Below are 23,099 nucleotides of genomic sequence, written 5' to 3'. Positions count from 1 at the left end.
AGAACCCTCAGGACACACAATCATTGTCCAAGCCTCCCGAGTCAACATTGTTCCATCATTTATCCCCATTATGTATCAATTTCATCCCCGTTGCCTTGCAGGGCAATCAGCCAACCAGCCTGGACCATCTTTCCACCCTTGGAGACCATAGTCACGAGCAGCTCAGAGGGATTCTTCTTGGACATCACCATTGAAGAGGCTTCACATCTATCATCCACACCCACCATCAGCACAGATACTCACAACACAGTGGGATTAACTTGCAAGCAGGCTTCTAGGCCACTCAATGATGAGCACCTCACAAATGAAGATCAACAGCAGGCAGAGGAAGAAATGTCCCAGGGAACCAGAACTCAGAGGACTTTGCTGAGTCCATGGCCGATGATGTGCTCAATAGTCCGGGTATCCCAGAGCTGCTGAAACTGCAAAGGCAGAGTCGTGAGCATCAAGAAGTGATGGCAGCATCTCTCCTCAGAGTGCAAGGCTGACTGGAGGAGTCACATCGTCTTCTGTCCAAGGACATGATGCCGGCACTCCTACACAATGAGGCCAACACTGCGAGAGTGGCGTGCACAGTGGGGAACTGGTGCAGGAGGTGCACTCCATGGTGGGGGACATCCACTCCATGCCTCATCTCAAAGGTGCAAGGCTTCAACTGCTGGTGTAGGTGCTGATAGGAATCCACAAGTATCTGTGCCAGAGGACGGCAGGGTTTCTGGATCTCACCCCAGCTGCCCCTCTATTCCGTGGAGCGGCACAGGGGCCGTCGGGCACCCGAAGAGAGAGGATCAGCAGGAGCCTCCGGGGTCCTCCACCCAGGGGACACTATGGGGTGTCCAGGCCATCTGACACTCCCCTCCCTGTGAGCAACACACCTCTAGCCCAGCAAACAAGGAAGGTAGCACTGCAATACCTGTGCCCATCGGAAGTAGTCCTGGATTCTCGAGCTCCAGGTTCCCCAGGGAATGTCAGCCAAGATCATCTCAGGTAACAGGCCGTGGAAGACAGCAGGCCGCCTCGACCTCAGCTAGGGATATACCTAGATGTGGTAGGCGAGGAAAAAACTGTAGGAACCTAGTGGGCAGGGGTGAACCTAGCCACTGGCACAAATAGGTCCCCATTGTAATAGCACACTTGTATTAAACATCAATGTTGACCAGATCCTCCACCCTGTCATTTCATGGCACCATGTCCCGCAGAACTCCGCGTACATTTGGCGCATCATCCCCTACCATCAACACTCAAGCTTCCAATTTCTGACACCCTTCTCCAATGGTGAGGAGGCCAGGGGCTGACAAATGTGTAGAAATGTTGTCCACTTCAGATGTTAGTTGAAGGAAAACACCAGGATCTCAGATCTCGGAGCGGGCTGCAGCAGATGAGGGGTTATCCAGCATCTCAAGACCCCATGTTAAGCCTGTTCATTAACAGGATGCATTTAGCTATCTGTCAGGCAGGGGTCAGACATATCGCTGAGGATGAACGGAGCATCGCTCAGTCCTCAATGCAAGTTCGCCACAGAGTCCAGCCTATGGCTTTATTGTCCTGCCCATGAGCTTGGGCACCATCATAAGAACCTATTGCTGGCAGCACAGTACTAATGAGATGTCATACCCCACAGTGGGAGAGGTCTGTACTCCCTAGACTGGTCGTCCTCCAACTGAGGGGCTATGAGCACATCCATAGCTCAATGACCCATGCAGGCCCTGGCTGTGGCCTCTGAGGTCTTTCCTCCTCCAAGTGTTGCCCCTTGCCACCCTTCTTCCCATCGGAGGAGGTGTCGCTTCCCCATCTCCTCCTAGTCCAGTTGGTCTTCCCTCTGCAGTGCCAAGTTGTTTGAGAGTGCAGCAAACCACTATTATATGGGACACCATTTGGGGATTGTACTTGAGGGCACACCCTGACCGGCCCAGGCACCGGAACCCCATCTTCAGCAGTCCTGCCGCCTGCTGGAGCAGCACGTACGTTGATGCATGACCTTGTGGCAGGTGTTTCTAGCCTCCACACATCTCCTGAGTGGGTATCACCTTATCCCCGAGGAGCCATCCCTCTAGATGCTGCTCTTCCTCAAAAATGTCTGGGATCTGCAAGCACTCCAACATGTAACTCTCATCCCCGGGACAAGGGCACACATACATCGCGGGGTCAGAAACGAGTTGGACATGGAGACCGCAGGGCCACGTGGTTGAATTTGTTTACACCATACACCGGGGGCATGCCTTCCAAGCAGGCAAAGCCCATGACCCTGGTGTCCTGATCCTGATCCAAATTTCTACACTTGGGCCTTCGCATAAAAGGCATCTGCTACCTCCCTGATGCATTTGCTTGTGCTGCCCTGAAACGTGTTGCTTGCATAGAAGTTCAGAGCAGCGGTAACTTTAAGAGCCACGGCAATGGGTGTCCTCCCATTCAATGTGGGCTCAAACTCACCTCCATATTCATGCAAAACACATCACCCTTCGAGCTTGTAAGGGCAAGAGGAGTAAATATGCTTCTGTAGTTGAAGCACCAGGTTTGGCACACTGTAGTTTAAATGATATTCAGACTACGTTACTGGACACTGTTAAAACCATGGGCCGGAATTCTTCACCCCCCCCCGGTCGGAGAATCAACAGCGCCACACGAATCGTGCCACGCCACCCCGACAGCGGAACGCAATTTTGATGGCGCCGGTGTGGCGCCGGTTGGGGTATGCTCCGACTCTCTGGCCCCGGGCCGAGTGGCCGTCATCAAAAAGCCGAGTCCCGCCGGCGCTGTTCTAACATCCTCTGTGCCGGTGGGACCTCGGCCTTGAAGAGTCCGGGGGCGGCCTGTGTGTGTGTGGGGATGGGGGGGGGATCCAACCCCTGGGGGTCTCCATAGTGGCTTGGCCCGCGGCGGGCCGGCCTCTGTGCCCCACAGCCTCCTTTCCTCCGCACCGGCTCCTGTAGCCCTGCGCCATTTGGCATCGGGGCCGCCGCGGGGAAGGTGGCTACTGCACATGCGCTAGTTGGCACCGTCCCAACTGCACATGCGCGGACCCCACGGTGCCGAGTTCCGGCCGGGATCGGCAGTTGGGGCGGCGGACTCCAACGCGGTCCTAGCCCCCTGTGGACCGCAGAATGGGGTCCTGGAACGGGCACCGATGCCGGAGTAAAACACTCCCGTTTTTACTCCGGCGTCGGCACTAAGCCGCCTGTTGGGAGAATCCTTCCATGGTATTTTAGGCACGGAATGTACAATAGTCAACTTGATCTATACAACACCATTCCTTGTAACCAGAAGAGCGACACGCTTCTGCGGTGTGTCAAATATATACCCTGCCCAAAGGAAAGGATGGCTGTCGTGTTTATGAGTCTATTGTCTGAGTAGAATACTCACACATCTTCATTTATTTGAATTTGATTTACCAAACGACCATACAAGTTACAATCACTTGCACTTTAATTGGCCAGCAAAGTCCTTTGCGCTATGTAGCACAGATAATGCACAGTTGAAGGAGAATCAAAGAATACATGACATGACATTATTTGTTGCAGAAGTCAATGGATATCTATGATGTATTGTGGATACAGGAAATTATTATTTACTCACATAAAGCACATAAAAGTTTGATAATCACGGAGATAAAATAGCAGCCGCCATGAATCAAACTGACATTTTTCCTTGCATCTACATAGATTAATGTAGCATGTCAGAGAATTAGCAAATTTACTACCGTCCCCAGATTTAATGATATCCACTCTTGTCAGACTGTGGCGCCAATGGGCCTATTGCCCTTTTGCGATGAAGTTGTGCAGTTATTTCTTGTTTTGATGGCTAATGTTGATTATGCAGTCGTACTTTAATATCTTGTCAAATCATGAACGCCACTTCTCGAGCTAAATAACATATCGTGTTTGTCAGTTATTAGTCATTAGGTTTTCTGGCCATTTGATTCTAATCGAGAAATTTAGGGATGCGTCAATATTTTGATGTTTACGAACAAAAATATATTAAAATTACAATTCAGTTTTCTTTTAAATAAATTGTTTCTCTATTTTTTATCCCTTTTGCAACCTTAGAATCAAACCCATATTCTGCTTGAGCTCCACTGAAGTTAAGTGGCTCAATCTGTTCTTTCCCTTTGAACACAGGGGGCGGGATTCTCCAAACCCGCAGCAGAGCGTCCACGCCGTTGTAAACGCTCTAGTGTTTTACGACGGCGTGAAAGGTCCGCTCCCACGACTAATTCTGGCCCCATCAGGGGGCCAGCACGGCACTGGAGCAGTTCGCGCCGCTCCAGCTGCAGATCCCGGCGCGAACTGTGCGCCGCGGGATCAGTGCATGCGCAGTTGCGCCGGCGCCAACCAGGACATGCGCAATTGCACCGGCGCCAACAATGACATGCGCAGTGGCCTCGTTCAACACACCAGCCCCATGGCACAGGACTAGAGGGGCCGGCGCGTAAGAAAGGAGGCCCCCAGCCACAGAGGCTGGCACGCCGAACGGTGGGCCCCGATCGCGGGCCAGGCCATATCGGTGCCCCCCCCCCCGGGGTCAGACACCCCCTCCCCACCCCCCCACAGGCCGCCACCTGACCCTTCAACGCCGAGGTCCAGCCAGCTCAGAGCAGGTTAGAATGCTACCGGCGATCATTTTCTTCCAGCCGCTCAGCTCATCCGGGACGAAGAATTGGCAGGCTGGCCACGTATAGCGGCCCACGACCGGCGCCGCGCCAACCACGCCGGCACCAATTCTCCACTCTCGGCCCAGGGCTGGGAGAATCCTGCCCAGGGTGCCTTAATGTTTGGAGACGAAAACAAGGACCGATTCAATTCACTGAAACGATGTAGATAGGATTGGAATGACAAGAAGCCCTTGCAACTTGGAAAGCAAACATATGCTTTGGCAATCCAGTTTATAGTTGGGATTTTACAAAGAAAAGTATGTATTGATTACATGAGGATTTGATTTTTGAAGCTACTGCAATATTTCCATTTTCATGGAATTTTATCTTGCCCATTTTCTACACTCTAATCCACTCTTAATTTTTTAGGTAGTCAGATGAGAAAGCTATGCATGTCTCACGCACTTAAAGACACTTCTGTTTAAAGGTTAATCAAGAGCAGTGCGTGTTACTAGATACTTGCAATGTGTCAAAGTGCTTCTTACCCTCAAGCTGAGATACGGGCTGTCCAATTAATAGCTGTAAGAACTCATTTTGTGTCATGCAGCTTTTGAATTTGAGTTTAGAGACACAGGGGAATGAGTTTCTCTATCATTGTGTTAGCAGGCATAATACTGTCATTTACTTAACAACCTAACCATGGGACTTTTCTCTCTTTTCTCTCACCTGCGAAGCAACAGCTTGGGATGGTTCTTGCTCTCAAGGTTTTTCTCAATAAGATCAGAGAGTAGCCGCTTTAGAACATCCGTGGCATATTCTAGCTTGCCTTGCAGTGCCGTCATGATTAGGGATGCCACATTTCCACGGTCCCGCATCGAAAAGCTCCGTTGTAATTCCAGTGTTCGAATGAAAGTCAACAAGAAAACCTTGTTGTTAATGAGTTGCCCAAAGAGCTTCAGTGCTTTCTCCACATTCTGCTGCCCATTTCCTGGGACCTGGGACACAATGGTTACAGAAGCATAATTAGTGCCTTTTCAGCCAAAAACATTTCATTGCTACACCCGCTCACACTACCATCAGTCTCCAGAAACATTAATAATGCATTGTGTACATCAGACCACTTTCAGTCTTTATCATATCTTTATAGATACAAATTAATTTTGTTCCAATTTTAGAAGCAACAAGTATTGTCTCCAGCTATCTCTAGGTAGACAGTGGATATTCGGGGTCCAGTCTACATTGAGCGCTATATCACTATGATACTGATGAAATACACAGCCAGATTGAGCAGCCTGCTGCTACATTCAGGCCTCCACAACATTGTGGTTAGCCACAGTTGGCAGGCAGGTAGTACCATGGATGGGGTGGTCCATCAAATGGTGAGTAAGACTGCTCATCCTGCTCCACACAAAGTAAAAATCGGCTCTGTCCAGTCATTCCTGTAAATTATATTAAACGATATTGATGTGCTAAGAACCATAGAATCCATACAGTGCAGAAGGTGGCCATTCACTCCATCAAGTCTGCACCAACCCTCTGAAAGTGCACTCGACCTAGTACACACCTCCCGCTCTATCCCCACAACCCCACCTAATCTGAACATCTTTAGACACTGTGGGACAGTACTTTAGCATGGCCAATCCATATAACCTGCACATCTTTCGACTGTCTGAGGAAACTGTAAGAAACCTGATTCAAACAGGGGCACAGTGAAAAACGTTGGGAGTGGGGCAAGTAATGTTCAAAAGACAAACTTAAAGGCTTTGTGCCTCAGTGCACGGAACATTTGTAATAAAGCGGATAAACTAATCATGCAGATAAAAACAGGTATGGCATAATCGGAATCAAGGAGACATGGCTGCAGTGTGACCAGGGATGGGAATGGAACGTCCAGGGGTATTCAATATTTAAGAAGGAGAGACAAAAAGGAAAAGGCGGTGGAGTTGCACTGCTGGTTGTAGAGGAAATTAACGCAATAGTGAGGAAGGATATTAGCTCCGACAATGTGGAATCTGTAAAGGACGAGCTGAGAAACACCAAGAGGAAAAAAACATTAGTGAGCATCAATACAGGCCTCCAAACTGAAGTGGTGATGCTGGGAATGGCATTAAACAGGAAATTCGGGAGGAATGTGACAAAGGAACATCCGGAATTATGGGTGATTTTAATCTGCATATAGATTGGGCAAATCAATTAAGTCACAATACTGCAGAGGGGGAATTCCTGGAGTGTATACGGCGTGGTTTCTGGACTAATGTGTTGAGGAACCAACTAGAGAACAGCCCTAGACTGGATATTGTGAGAGTGAAATAATTGGCAATCTAGTTGTGTGAGACCCCTTGGGGATGAGCGACCATAATCTGATTAAGATGCAGAGTGAAGTAGTTGATTCCAAGACTAGGGTGCTGGATCTTAATAAAGGAAACTACGATGATATGAGGCATGACTTGGCTATGATCAATAGGGAAACATTACTTAAAGGGATGAGAGTGGATAGGCAATGGCAAATATTCATGGAGAGCATGGGAAAACTGCAATTGTTTATTCCTGTCTGGCGTATAAAAAAGCAGGAAAGGTGGCCAATCAATGCTTACAAGGTAAATTAGAGATAGTATTCGATCCATGGAAGAAGCATACAAATTGGCCAAGAAAAACAACTGGTCTGAGGATTGGGAGCAGTTTAGAATTCAGCAACAAATGACCAAGGGATTGATGAAGAAGGGGAAAATAGAGCACATGAGTAAGCTTGCAAGGAATAGAAAAAAAAACTGACTGTAAAGTTTCTATAGGTATGTGAAGAGAAAAAGATTAGTGAAGACAGAAACAGGGAAATTTATAATGGGGGACAAAGAATGGGCCGAGCAAGTAAATTCATACTTTGGTTCTGTCTTCATAAATGAGGACACAAATAAGTTACCAGAAATGTTGGGGAACGCAGGGTTTAGTGAGAGGGAGGAACTGGAGATCAGTATTAATAGATGACATGGTGTTGGTGAAATTGATGGGATTGAAGGCTGATAAATCCCCAGGTCTTGATAATCTACATCCCAGACTACATAAGGAAGTGGCTCTAGAAATTGTGGAAGCATTGGCGGTCACATTCCAGGATTCTTAGACTCGGTAAAGGGTAGCCAATGTAACTCCTCTATTTAAAAAGGGAGGTAGAGAGAAAACAGGGGAATATGGACCAGCAAGCCTGCTTTTATAACAGAGCACTAAGAAAACAGTGGCAGAATTACACAGAGTCAGCATGGATTTATGAAGGGAAAATCATACTTGACAAATCTATTGGAATTTTTCGAGTACACAACTAGTAGAGTTGATGATGAGGAGCCAGTGGATGTGGTTTATTTGGACTTTTAAAAGTTTTTTTGACAAAATCCCGCTCAAGAGATTAACGTGTAAAATTAAAGCGCATGGGATTAGGGGTAGTGTTTTGAGATGGATAGAAAACTGGTTGGCAGACAGGAAACAGAGTAGGAATTAACAGGTCTTTTTCAATTTGGTAGGCAGTGACTAGTGGGGTATCGCAAGGATTGGTGCTGGGACCCCAGCTATTCACAATATACATTAATGACTGAGATGAGGGGACAAAATATCTCCAAATTTGCAGATGACACCAAGTTGGGTGGGAGGGTGAGCTGTGAGGAGGATGCAGAGATCCTGCTATGTGATTTGGACAAGTTGAGTGAGTGGGCAAATGAATGGCAGATGCAGTATAATTTGGATAAATGCGAGGTTCCCACTCTTATAGACTTTTGCCTGAATGGCCATAAATTAGTAGAGAGGAATGTACAACGAGACCTAGGTGTCCTCATACACCAGTCGCTGAAGGTAAGCATGGAGGATAGAAGGCTTTTGGTATGCTGGCCTTCAGTATGAGAGGATTTAAGGTACAGGAGCAGGGATGTCTCGCTGCAATTATACAGGGCCATGGTCAGGCCACACCTGGAATATTGTGCACAGTTCTGATATCCTTATCTGAGGAAGGATGTTATTGCTATAGAGGGAGTGCAGCGAAGGGTTTACCAGACTGATTCCGAGGATGGCAGGACAGACATATGAGGAGAGATCGAGTTACTTCGGATTGTATTCGCTGGAGTTCAGAACAATAAGGGGGTATCTCATACAGACGTATAAAATTCTAACGGAAATAGACAGGGCAGATGCAAAAAGGATGATCCCAATGGTGGGGGTGTCCAGACGCCGGGGTCACATTCTGAGGATGAGAGGTAGACTTTAGGACAGAGATGAGGAGAAATTTCTTCACCCAGAGAGTGGCGAGTCTGTGGAATTTGTCACCACAGGAAGTAGTTGGGGCCAAAACAAAACATGTTTTCATAAAGCTCTACGGGTGAAGGGGATCGAAGAATAAGAGGGGGGGCGGGATTAGGCTACTGAGTAGGATGATCAGCCATGATGATAATGAATGGCGGAGCAGGCTCAAAGGGCAAAATGCCCCCCTCCTGCTCCCATTTGCTATGTTTCTATGTAAATCCACAGAGATATGGGGGAAAGTGCAAACTCCACACAGTCACCCAAGGCTTGAATCGAAACCCGGATCCCGGGCACTGAGGCATCAGTGCTAGCCACTGCACCGCTGTGTGTATCCTACTTGATTTAGGCTTAGAGAAAGACTCCAATAAAGCTGGTGAGAGAGCAGAACCACAAGTGGTACAACACGGATACTTAACACCACTCCCATCCTCTTTTTGTGGCAGAGCTGGGTTATCGCCAGCCATAATATATTTGAAATTTGGCCATACCTCCAGCTCGCGTAGGACAGGATGATCCTCAATTCCAGGAAACAAAACTCGCATTGCGTATGTCCTGTAGTCTAGGTAGGGAATTCCAGCTCGATCCAAGTCACTGGTTAACTCATTAATATCTGTCTGAAGTTCTGCAAAAGCTATCAAACAAAACAGAGCAATGGTTTGCACTATTTCCTCACTATTGCTTCAATATGAATAGCTGTGGAAAAAGTCAGGAACAGTTATGGAAAATTTCCTATATGGAACAATGAAAACAATATTTAATGAAGCAGAAAATACCTCACTTGAGAGAATACACATTGAGGGCTGGATTCCCCATCCTCCTTGCCATGAGCTTCTTGGCAGTGCGCTATTCGCTTGCAGCGAGATTCTCTACTCCCACTGCTCGTCAATGGGAATTTCCATTGAAACCACCCCACACCGTCAGGAAACCCGCGGGTGGGGGTGCGCTGCCAGCGGGAACAGAGAATCCCAACGGCCGACGAATTCCAGCCAGAGTGACTGTAGACTGCACTTATAACATATTTTTGTATTTGAATAAATTAGCCAATGGCCCACCATTGTTTTCAATGGGTTCAATGTGGTATTCCAACAGAATATGCGAGAAGCAATAGAATGCACACGGTTGAGGTGAATGTACCTCAATTATAGGCAAAGTACAGACTTTGGAATAGAAACCCACAATACAGCCTCTAAAACCAACAAGCCAAATCCAAAATACAGTAATTAAATTTAACAAATGGGTACAAACTCTCCACTGACACAATGGAGTCTTGTCAGCAGTGATTGCTTGCCCAATATGGTGCATTTCTCAATAAGAAGCCAATCTTTGGCTATTCCTCTGATGATCGGGGCAAGCCACACAATAGTTTCAAACGTTATTTGTAAATCCAGCAGTAGATGTAGCGCTTTCATTCTAATCGTTCACTAGTATATCCTACGGCTCGCGAGATAAGGCTGGCATCTTAGTTGCAGAGCTAGATTTATTAGTGGCTTAGCTACACGTTCATTGGTGCATTGACTCTCGAGGTGCTTTCATCTAATTCTTTTGCACTGTAAAACTTTTATCGTCAACTCCATTTCTCCACAAGTCTCTTGCTTCCAGCACTTAAGACATTGAAGTGCAATGCTAAGATCCTGCAGCTTTCCCCGATTTGGAGGAAAGTGATCAGTTCTTCGAAGAGGACACAAAAGGCTGATCTTTCATGTGTATGTATGTTCCATAGAAATGTGCGTTTTCAACTCTGTGTGAGGGTCGGGAGAATGGATAAGGGTCAGCATTTATTGGCGACCACTAGTTTCCCTTCTTGCATCAAATTGCAAAGAAGAAACCCCCCCCCCCCCGCCCACCCACAATTAACTTCAGTACAAGGGGTAGCTCATCACAACTTTCTTGAGGAAACTAGGGGTGGCCAATAAATGCAAACCATGCCAGTAAAGGTCACAGATACCAGTGTGCGCTACCCAGGAAATACTGATGTTTCTGAGAACAACTGAGGCTCGGGTATTGTGATTGCTCAGCAAGAACACCAAAGTCCCAAATTAAATCTGAACTTGGGTTATTTTGTGAAGTTAGGGTTAGATGTCATATTTTCACAGATTGAATATTTGAGGAGTGTACCAAAGTTGCTGATTCTCTTAACAGAAGGACTTTAGTGTTCAGCTGTAATTTTTATTTAGGGCCTAGTCTTCTACAATATCCCATTTTCAGCAAGTAAATTTCCTTTGAAGAAAATTACTTTTACAGTGCTAGGTATTAAACGAATAATGCATCATTCGCAGTCCCAAGGCAAAGCAATTTTCCTTTCTCATATTGGAATCCGAGTTGAACAGCTGCTACACAGTACTTGCCCACTAAGAACAATCAAAGTTAAACTACTAGCATCTTAATAGTTGGTATCAGACGTGTGTGACTTTAGCTATCCCCTCTGAAACTACTCGAAAATGATGGTGTGGTGAACATGTTGAAGTCTGTCCCCCTTCAGGAATCCAACCCTATTTAGAATGTTTTCAACATTTGCCACACATTTCGACATCATGCAACTCCGCTACCAAATATCTGATCCTCTAAATGTCTGCACAAAAAAAAGCTTTTAGCAGGAAGCTATTTCACATTATTAGGTGCTTGTGGTACCATCGATAACATCTGCTGGCTCTGTGCTGGAAGAAGAGTACAGATTAGAGAACTGGTGATAAATGACTGTAGTTCCACCTCCTGACACTCCCCTTAACTGCCACTTCCTGCAAGGCGTGTGGCAGAATGTACCCTTCGAATTGGCAATCTAAATATAGCTTCCCTCCTTCAGTCCCTTGGATCTGGTTAACAAATTACAAGTATGTAGAAGTGTCACTTCAAGTAGAAAATTCAACATTAAGTTCTCCAAAAGGGAATCCTAAACTCCACCCACTCTAGATACCAGCCCAAACCAATTTAGTAAACATATTGCTTGTTGTCAATAAAACCATAGCCTGGTGCTTACCTTCTTTGCATTCCAAAGCGACACGTGATTCGAGGTTATCCATCTGCATCTGCAGCCGTTTCAGGGTCAGATCATTCTCCCTCGATTTCCGTTTGTAGGCGATCAGGACAATAATAACTATGACGAGCAGGAGACCGCCGCCTGCTGCAATGCTGATGATGGCTGGGAGGGTGAGCAGGCTGTCAGATATGACATGGACCACACCAGGGGAGAACTGCAGTCCACCCACCTGGACCTGTTTAACAAGGCAGAATGCGCGTCAAGAAACAAATGAAAGGGAATTTTTAACAGAAGTTAGTGGGAAAGAAAATACAACCGAGTGTAAAAAGGCACGGCAAATTCAATAATCTCCTTCATGGAAATGCACCCGGTTGAGGAGATTTTTGAATATTTTTTCAGGGCAGTGATTTCTTGTGATGGGCTGAGGAACACTTCTCTACTTCGGTATTCAATGGCAGCATTAAATAGTTCCTGTACAAATACTGGCCAGGGGAAAGAGTGCAACCCTCTCTATTCTGTTCCAACAATGTATGCCAGCATTAGCCTCAGAAAAGCAAAAGTGCGAAGAGTGCAACTCATTTCTCCCTTTCCCTAACCTCCAATTATAATTTTTTTTAAATTGAAGCCACATGCAATTAGAGAATGGTGTGAGATCTTCATAACCCGAGAGGGGAGACCTTGATGAGCTCTTTCTATTTTAGGAGAGCATTAGGCTTCACAATAGGGAATTGGGGCGGCACGATGGCTTGCACTGCTGCCTCATAGTGCCAGGGACCGGGTTCAATTCCAGCCTTGGGTGACTGTCTGTGTGGAGTTTGCACTTTTCCCCCCCCCATGTCTGTGTGGGTTTCCCCCAGGTGCTCTGGTTTCCTCCCACAGTCCAAAGATGTGCAGGTTAGGTAGATTGTCCATGAACAATGTGCCAGGTTACAGGGATAGGGCGGGGAAGTGGGCCTAGGTAGGGTGCTCTTTCCAAGTGTTGCTGTGGACTCGATGGGCTGAATGGTCTCCTTCTGCACTGTAGGGATTCAATAATATTTCCAAACTTTGATTTTTCCCTTCAAATAATAGAAATTGCTGATGCAACTTTTTAAGACGGGTTAAAATGTGCTAATTATTTCTGATTTATAAGTCAACTGGCCAGAGAATTTGATGACCATGTTGGAAATGGACAGATTTTTCTGCCATGTATACAGGTTTCTGAGAAGAAAACAAAAATAAATTGCCAATGCATACAGAAAATCTTTAGCAAAAACGGCTGTATAAAATTACCAATGTAGCTACTAAAGTGGGAAATTCTTTAAGGATTTCAAAAAGAAAATATAAATTCTTGGCATTTGAAATTATTTCGAGCTATTAAGATTAATAAACAATGCAGAAAGATCTCAAAGGGAAGAAAGGGGATCCATTGGACAGACGGGCTGGCTGGATTGAAGTGTTTTCCCCTGCCCAGAAGGCATCATACATTTGGCCCTTGTAAGACAGGAGCCCAGATGTTCATCAAGATGGGCTCTCCAGTTTCGCCCCCAAATTCAGCATTTCCCATCTTCTTGGGGGTGGAGGGTTGTGGAGTGAGGTTGAGGTTCGCTAATACATGACCCACGGTGGCAACCAGCCAATTGAATGACTAGCTTCCTCCATTAAAGTGGAATTTTGGTAGACCAGAAGTGTGAAATCCGGAGTGCGCAGATTAGGCCACGTAAGCGGTTGTCTGAACTTGGTGGCTTCTTTCGGATAGCTATCCTTTGGGAGAGCCAATTCACCATTTTGGATTGGTAAAAGTGAAAACCATGATGCATTTTTTACGTAAAAACTCATTGGAACTATCCAACACTCAAACAACTATCTAGTTGTCATTGTAGTGTCAAAGCTGTCAAGGAAGTGTCCAAGGATACCATGTGAGTTGGCATGCAAGGAATAAAGGCAAATAATGGGTGGGCACAGAGTTGGCACTAAGCTGGCATAAGGCGTATGAAGGGCTATGGGAGTTGGGTAGATTGACTGCCGCTGTGCTTAAATAAATGTGTTGACATAGGGGATATGAGAGCTATGGGGTTTGGCATTGGCTGGGATGGGTGAGGCATAGGAAGTGTTTGGGGGTGGGGTGGGGCGTGGGAGTGGGGGAAGAGAGACATTTTTAAAGGTCGGGTTTGCTGATTGAAAATCTCCTGACTCTGCATACCTGATCGGGGGATGGAAGTCTGGGGGCCCTGTGAATGCGAGGCCCAGTAATGCAATTCACTGTTCAGTTCAAAATCTGCTGAATCATTTTACAGTTGAAAGAAGCACAACAGCAGATATGGAATCCAAGTTCACCATCTGGCTGCATCGTCCAGGTATACAACATTATGTTTGTTCTAAGGCTTTCATTTTCTTGTTGAAGGGGAGTGAGTTATGAGTTTCAGCACGTTTAGGCAAGGTACAGAATTTGACTGGAAACCAAAAGACCATTACTGCGTATGACCTCCAATTACTCACCAGGACTCGAAGCTGTCCACTTAAATTTGGAGGCTCACAGAGTAACTGTGTTTCAGAAACGGTGACAGCACACGGTGTGTCACCGATCAATACAGTATAGTTCAGCTTTGCACCACCAGCAGCAGGAGGCAACAGGTTCCGGCCCTGTCAAAAGGCAACACAAAGCTTGATATTCTGTCTTTGAACAAAAAAGACTCAATCAAGTTGAATTTAAATCAGAATACAGACAAGCATTTTATCAGATGTGTTAGAGGTTTATTGCCAATATAAATAGTCTTGGTTGAAGCTCTCATACACAGTCACTAAGAAGATCTTTCTCTTTTAAAATATGAATGGACACTTGGATAACAATTATCTGATTGGGCATATTCAACATGGATTGATGATTGGGAAATCATATTTGATCAACCTATTGGAAGCTTTTCATGCAGTTGTTACCAACAGAATTGATAAAGGAGAGTTGGTTGACATAGATTTTCAGAAAGCTTTTGATAAAGCCACCAACAGGAGGTTGGTCAGCAAAATTCAAGCACATAGGATAGGAAGTAATTCAATGGCATGGATTAAGGATTGGCTAACGGGCAGAAAACACACGAGTATGAATAAAGGGGTCACACTAACGTTGGCAGGCCGTGACTACAATTGAATACTGCAAGTGTCAGCACTTGGGCCCAACTGTTCACAGTATTTATCCATGATTTGGAAGTGGGCGCCAAATGTAACATTACCAAGTTTGCAGAGGCCACAAAGCTAGGTGGGAATGTGTGCTGTGGGAAAGTTGCGAAGTGGCTTCAAAAGGATTTGGACAGACTAGTGAATGGGTAAGTTGGAATATAATGTGGAAAAAGGTGAGGGTATCCATTTTGGTAGGAGAAACTGAGGTACAGAGTATTTTTAAAATGCTATAAGAATAGGAAATGTAGATGTACAAAGGGGCCTGGGTGTCCTCATCAATACATCATTGAGTGCAGGTGCATCAAGCAATTAGGAATGTAAACGGTATATTAGCCTTTATCACAAAAGGATTTGAGTGCAGGAATAGCATGGCAAAGTCCTGCATCAATTGTAAAGAACCCTGGTTAGACCACACCAAGAGTACGGTGTGCAATTTTGGTCCCCTTACCTTAGAAAGGACATTATTTGGAAGTCTCTACCACAAAGGGCTGTGGAAGTTCAGTCATTGAACATGTTTAAAATAGAGATTGACAGATTTCTAACTACCAATGAGATAAAGGGACATGGGGCGAGTCTGGGCAACAGGCATTGAAGTGGATGATCAGCCATGACGGTGGTGTTGAAAGGTGGAGCAGGCTCGATAGGCTGAATGGTCTACTTCTTTTCATGGTTAGCACACGTTAATTACTTTGCAAAACCTTTAAATAAGCCTAATTTTATTCAGAATATAAATGGTTTCACTTTTATAAAACTGCACTGATCAAATACTATTAACCTCTTGAATATTGAACGAGAATTACAGTTTCAAGTCATAAAATATAATTCAGTATGGAAAAGCCTTTCGTACTTTAAGATAAATCATCTCTTTTGTAAGATTTGACCTCCCATAACTAATTATTAAAATGCAATAGTTTGTCAGTTTACAGGACAACATCCACATAATTACTCTATACTTAACTTAATACTACATTTTAATCAACATAGCATTTCTCTGCCTTGTAGTTCATGGATAGATTCCAGTTAATTGCGGTCATCTCTTTGGCTTAATCATAATTGGACCAATGATCAACAATTAAATTAATGTCAATGATACAATTCGGTTAATGATACAAAAGTAGTGTAAAAGTATATTTTAACATACCTCTATCAAAAGGTTAGAAATATGATTCTAAACTAAGTTTGCTGCTATAGCCTGCAACCCTATTAGACCTAGTTCTATGTTCCCTGTGAGCACTGGTTCGAGAATCTGCTGCTACCCTATTCATGAGCACAACACCTTGCCGGGACATGGACAAGGATTACATCTCACTGAAATTGTGCAAAATTTCATGAAAGGGCAAACTTTACAAAAAAACATTTTAAGATAACTGCTTTTTGATATCATCACTCTGTAATACTGAAGAAATTACATTTCATTACTCAGAAGGTATTCAAATATCATGTGGTGCGATCCGCTGAAAATTACAGAAAGGTTACACCATAAAACATTATGTTGTCACATTGCTATGCACCTTTTCAGTTCAGAACATGAAGACACCTTAAAAATCCAATCACTTCAATTTTAAGTTCTCCAAAGCCCGAAGTGCGTGCAACGATTTAAATAAAACCATAAATAAAATGTCTCTCCAGTTAGTTAAGTGGGTACGTTCAATAGATGGGCAGTGAGACACTTCGAAACTGGTAAAGCTCAGGTTTGAGTCTTTGGCAGCGCCAAGGAAGTTGATTCCATTTTGTAAATTAGGAAAGCAACAATATTAGGAAGTACCAATAAAATGACATTTGGAAAAAAAAATCAAAGACTTTGTACAAACACATCTCTGCACACGATGTACCTGAATGCAATTTTCTCCAGAGCCAGCTAGCCTCAGGGAATGTGGGGAGGGAGGGGGCACAGTGAATGGGTTGGGGGTTAGTAAGGGCCATTATTTTTCAGCATTACATTTGGCTGGTATAGCTATCATTTATTTTCCAAATCTCTCTTTCCTGACCTTTAACACTACTCCATTGTTCAATAATTGCTGCTCGGTTATTAGCCAAAAACGGAGGAGAATTGGAGCCAAAATTTACTGTCAACATCATGAAACTGGACAAGGTTAAATAGCATAGATTATAAGGTTAGATTAACCATCGAGTTTCATTAGATTATTTTGCTGATTTAAGGGGAAATTTCAGGGACCTGTGTCTTCTCGAAAGTTTGACCTGTCGTTTTTCACCTCCCTCGGAGGATTAATTAAATTGAGACTAATACATGGGTCTCATTTAAGAATCTTGCAATATAAGGAGTTTCTTTTAAATGCTCGATACTCGTGCTGGAAACTTAAGCAGCTACCAGCCTTGAGCATTAGAAAAAATTCCGTTAACCTTAGGACTTGCGAGTGAAGCTTGGTGCTCTAATGCTGTGGAAAACAGTGCAAAGAACACCAGAGTATATTGGAAAGCTCAACATCACTCCAAAATGTTTCGTTCTTGCTCTACATTTTCATATCTGCTAAAGGATGATGGAATAAATTCTGCGACCCCCATGGATCTGGAAAAAGGAACATAACATTTACTGACCTGCACTCACTATGAGAGAAACTGCATGTTGGAAGCATGGATCACTAAATTTGCCAATCTCCATTCCCTCGCTTTTGTTTTCTTATGTATTACATAATATGGCAACAAGCCAGAGCTTTCAATTTCACCTCAGGCTTTGAAGTGGTTATGAACCACTAACAAGTTGTTTTTGTTTTATGATATCATGCAGAACGGTGGCATGGTGGTCCGCACTGCTGCCTCACAGCGCCAGGATCCCGGGTTCAATTCCAGCCTTGGGAGACTGCGTGGAGTTTGCACGTCCTCCCAGTGTCTGCGCCAGTTTCCTCCGGTCTTGCGTCACAAGTCCAAAGATGCGCAGTTTAGGTGGGGTTGCGGGGATAGGCAGGGGGAAGTGAGCTTAGGTGGGGTGATCTTTCGGAGGTTCGATGCAGACTAGATAGGCCGAATGGCCTCCTTTTGTGCTGTAGCGATTCTATTCTATATTTATGAATTCAGAGATGTTAAATTGACACAGATATAGCCCAATCTGTAGATTGGCCATAACCATTATTTAAGCCGATTTGTTAGATTTTAAAAATATGGCATATTTAGATCAGTGAACAGTTAAAAAGTAAAAATTAAGTGCTCACACAGCATTTTCCATATACTCCAACAAGCCATGAATAAGGTGCAAAATGATCACTTGAATTCTGCCCAGATATAGATTATTTTCAAGAATAACCAGGCAATGGAAAATTGGCCAAAAGGCAGCTTCCAGCATAATGCATTAAAGCTTTAAAGACTATCTGTTTTGCCAAGATTATGAAAGGATTAAAGGCTCTGTGCACAAAAGTGCCGGCCTCAGCTCAGTCGACAGCAAATTCACTTCTGTGGGTTCGGGATGCACCTCCAGGACTGGAGCACTCAACCTCGGCTGATACGTCAGGGCAGTACTGAGGGAATGCTGCAGCTTTGAAGGATGGGGCTCTAAACGAAGGCTCCGACTGTCCTCTCAGGCGGACATCAAAACAGTCCACCTGCACTACCTGAAGGGCGGGTGACTTCTTCCCAGGTCTTGGCTAAAATTGATCCCTTATCCAAGTCTTTGGCAGAGGAGGTGAGATGGACTACAAAGAGGAATTTTGTCTTACAGCTGTGTGAGATTTGTTGCGGTCATGAAAAATCCTAATTTTAAATTAATTCTAACACAAGTTGTATTGGTGCAGCACCTTTAATATAAACATCCTAATGTGCAGCACAGGAGCCTCATAAAATAAAATTATACCAAGCCACATAAGGAGATATTGGTTAGGTGATAAGGCTTGGTCACAGAAGCAGGTTAAGGAGAATCTTAAAGGGGCAATGCTGGTGAAAAAGAAATGGGGAGGGGATTCTACCATTGTTGGGATGGTTAAAACTAGGGGAACGCAGGTATCTGGGAGGCTTGAAGGACAGGAGAAAATGACAGAGATCGGGAGGGGTGAGGACATGGAGGGATTTGATTTCAAGGACAAGATTTTTACAATCAAGACGTCACTGGGCCAGGGGCCAATGTAGGTCAGAGAATACAGGGGATGACAATAAATAATTCAAAGCGTGGAGAGCAATTTAATGCACCTCGCTCTCAGGTTCTTGATGCTTCAAAAGTAGTTTGTTGCCATGCTGCAAGAATGAAATGTTAAATTATTAAATCTCTCCAAATATTGCTTTTAAGAGGGAGTTGCAGATCTATTTGGATTATTTGGCTTTGAATCTCCTGAGAAAAACAAATGAAAATAAGAAACAGATGCCGGCATGTTTGCCTGTGGCCACAAAAGAAAAACATTTCATTTTCAAAACTGCCCAACCAATCCAGCCTCAGTGTTGTTTGGAACCACTGGAACACGGTTTAACCAGCGGGAACCATCGAGGTGCCATGTGCCTCTTCATGATACTTTTAGGCCTGCCACATGGTAACATCCATTTGCCTCAGTTAATTTATCTCAACACCAACGGTAAAAATAAACACCAGCCATCAATTACAATTAGGAAATATCACCACTGGTGCTGAAAGGTTGTGACTTGCACAAGTGCTTTTAATAAACAAACCCTGAATATGTCTTAATCAAATATTTTCAATTAGTGTTCCCTTCCTTTCTGCAAAAGGGTGGGAGTTCCCCCCCCCCCCGACTCATGAAAATTAAATGTTATGAAAATAGCTTACAGTGCTGGACACAAGCCTCATTCAGTCCCTCACCCCAGTGCCAGTGCTGTCATTTCAACTGGAGCTATCTACTTTAATCCTATTTCCCTGCCTTATTCATTCGAGACATATTAATCCAAATCCCCTTTACATAATGTTATGATCTCTTTCTTGAATAGACTTAGTAAAGCATTGCATGTTCTAATAATTTGGGTTAAAAAAAATCCCACAATCCTGAATTCATTCTCTTTTTTTTCAATTTGTCAAATAAAAGCAATTTTTTCTTTTCACAATTTGTCCAGTCTCTTGCTCTTTTGAGTGAACTAATCAGGTTTAAGTCCTCTCTCATTGCATACGAATTAGACCATTTCCATTCCAACATTTTAATTTTTGACTTTTTTTTCTTACAATCTTTATCTATTTTCAAAGGTTATGGTCATTTCCATCCCAAAATTCCTTCTTGCTTTGTGTCTCCCTCCACGGGCTAGTTTGACAAAAACTGTACTTTTTACCCCCCCCCAACAAAATAGTGTGTGACAGGGTAAAAAGAACCTCCACATCTACAAATTCAGCTTTGCAAATTTTGGATTAAATAGTTTGTCGTTTGGATCTATTATTATGTAGAGTAGCATAGTTATGTTACTGGACTAGTGACTAGAGGACAGAGTGAATGGACTGAAATTAAGTGGGATTTTGAATGCAGTTTTAGGAAAAAAAACTGGCAATAAAACTCAGGAAAAGTGATCATGGAAGCATTAGATTGTTCTAAACACTGTTCAGCAAAAAGAACCCTGCTGTCTTTACCCGACCCAGCTTATATGAGACTTGAGTTCCAAATAATCAGGGTGGACTCTTATCTGCATACTTAAAGTTGTCCAGCAAACCAGTCAGTTGTGTGAAGCTGCCAGTGGCAGTTCATGACAAGCTGCTGCCTTCTCAGGGCAACTAAGGACCTGGACAGTGACACTGACATCTACGGGGGGGGTTAAAGAAATGCCAAGATCAACCCATCATCATCAACGCCTGTCATTTGACCGCTGCAGCACCAATGAAAATCATGATCTGAAAATGTCAGCGGAGGGGTTTATAATACAGCACTCCAACTTACGGATCTTAGCACATACTTTCAGTATAATGGGGGAGCCCGGCTTCTGTTCCAGCATGCCTGTTGGACTCAGAGGTTCAAAGGTCGGGTTGGGGTAGAAAATGAAATTTGTATTATTGTAGATAAGCAGCGTCTGCACGTTGTCAAAGACAAAACCAAACTCATCTGGCCGCTCTACAGTGTCTACCCCAGGTCGGTACTCGTGCGTAAGAGCTGGGGCACGGCATGTCATGGTGGTTGAATTCTGTACTTCACACACCTGGTGGCAGAAGGGGAAAAAAGAACAAGTTTTAACTTTTAAAATGCTTTTGAAATCTGGAATATTTTATTTTATAACCTGGACTTTGCATAAATGTGCAAGTCTGATTGAGACTTATGGGAAATGCGCAGAAGTGCTGCGACAACTGCTTACACTTCAGGAATCATTTGCTTGCTATTAGAGCCATAGACCTCCACGAGCTTTATTCAGAGAGAATGTAATACTGAAAGCATATTGAAACTAACAGTTAATAATTCACAGTACAGCAACAATTATGAAGTGTCACTAAACTACACACTGGTTACAAACCAGAGGATCAAGTGTCTGGGGGGGGGGGGGGGGGGGGGGGGGGGTCACCTCTGCAGCACTACTGACAGGCACCTCCTGCAGGTTTTCGTGCAGTACAAGGGTGTCAATGGGCACATCCAGAAGGAGTCACAATTACAGAGAAGATACAGCCCATTAAACTGTGAATCGGGGTAGGATTTTAAACACCTGCTATGGCCAGGATTGGTTCTGGGCAGGTGCTAAAAACAGCGTCACCAGCTGACATGTTGGGTTTTCCGGTCCATCTGCCTCAGGGCCATTTTGCCGGAAGGGAAGGGGAGGGGATAACTGGTGGCTTGCACTGGTTAGGTGAGTTAACAGCCATTGAAGGAGGCCCACAAGGATTTTCCAGTCGTTCTCCAGGGTAGCCAGTGGCCGGCATTCTAGGCAGGCTTAGAGGCCTTCTCTCCAGTGGTGGCCACATTGAAGAGAGATTTTGAAGACATTGGCAATGGGGCTCCTCCATTTTGACATTCCCTCACCCTCACTGATCACCCATGACATTCTGCTGAAGCTTCTGAGCTGAAAGGCCTCCGATTGGCCCTCCAGCTTGGAGAGCCCACCTTCCATCTTTAATTAGACGGTGAGCTGGCTCTCTGGCCATTTATTGGGAAAATCACAATAAGTGACCGTTTCCCTTACAGTGTGAGCTGCAGAACATCAGATAACCCTGACAGTGGGGTTCAGAAGCTCACAAGGAAAATTATTTCCCTGGTATCCAAATAATGACCAATACATTGTGCACAATCACACCTTAGAGAGAATTATAGGGTGGAATCTTGTGGAGGTGATGGGGTCTCGGCCGGGAACTGTGAAACCCCACGTTGCTTCTTTTCAGGAAGGCCAGCCACAGCTTATGACACTCAGGCACTTGATAGGCCAGCAGCAGGCCTTGGTCTGGGGTTAAGGACCCTGGAGACAGAGGTTCCAAGAGCTGCCAGCCAATTAGAGATTGCTTTCAACCATCTACCCACCTGAGGCCTTGGATCAAGGAGGGAGACTTAGGCCACAGATGAATGATGGAGGGAAGGGGGGGGGGGTCATGGGAAGGGTTTGCTTGTTATATTCCCTGCATGGTGACCCCTGCCTGCCGCTGGCTTAATGGGACGGTCGGCCATGGGCCTTCCCACCCAGACTTAATCAGGGTGGAGGGATGCACACTCCCACTCAATTAATTGCTCCTCTGTCACCAAACCGAGGGGTGGGGATTGGAAACATAGTGCTTCGCATAATGATTGTGTTTTATTATTAAACCATAGGAACTAAACTGTCCTACAAATTACATGAGCATAAGGGTACACTTTGGAACAACTCATGTTCCCTGTGGTCTTTTCAAACATTGCAGTGATACCTTTCTTTTATATATTAAAGAAAATCAATATCCTTACAGACTACAGGGATGTACCAGAGTATAGTTCGATGTACAGTAAGCTTTATTTTTCATTTCAGTTTCCCTCCAGGGACAGTTAATTTGAACTAAATTTCCGAGCATGAATACACTCCACAAATGAGCTCCTGTGAGCTGAAGCAAAACGGAACATTCCAGATATTGAATTGAAATTCCATACGGTCAATTCACCCGAGTCAAGCAGACTCCCAAGAGTTTTTCCCCAGTGAGGAAATGGCTAATTTACTTAATTAAAGAATGACCACAGATAAAATACAAAATTAAATCTATATAGATTTCTCTTTCTCTTGTTCTCCTTGTTTTGTTTC

The 23,099-nt window shown here is 44.5% G+C and overlaps 1 protein-coding gene across 3 annotated transcripts in view; it reads right to left on the bottom strand.

Annotated features, from left to right (window-relative positions):
- LOC119978730 (plexin-A2-like) overlaps nt 1–23,099 on the bottom strand; it is a 512,723-nt gene that overhangs the window by 78,507 nt on the left and 411,117 nt on the right. For all 3 annotated transcript variants that reach the window (XM_038820560.1, XM_038820562.1, XM_038820561.1), the window contains 5 exons: nt 20,817–21,056; nt 14,319–14,462; nt 11,841–12,075; nt 9,355–9,497; nt 5,315–5,583 (listed from right to left, as the gene is read on the bottom strand). In XM_038820560.1, coding sequence (XP_038676488.1) covers nt 5,315–5,583; nt 9,355–9,497; nt 11,841–12,075; nt 14,319–14,462; nt 20,817–21,056 — 1,031 coding nt within the window. The remainder of the gene's footprint in view (nt 1–5,314; nt 5,584–9,354; nt 9,498–11,840; nt 12,076–14,318; nt 14,463–20,816; nt 21,057–23,099) is intronic.

Source organism: Scyliorhinus canicula, chromosome 15 (genome assembly GCF_902713615.1).
Source record: "Scyliorhinus canicula chromosome 15, sScyCan1.1, whole genome shotgun sequence".
Taxonomy (NCBI): Eukaryota; Metazoa; Chordata; class Chondrichthyes; order Carcharhiniformes; family Scyliorhinidae; genus Scyliorhinus; species Scyliorhinus canicula.
This window is presented reverse-complemented; position numbering and strand designations above follow the sequence as displayed.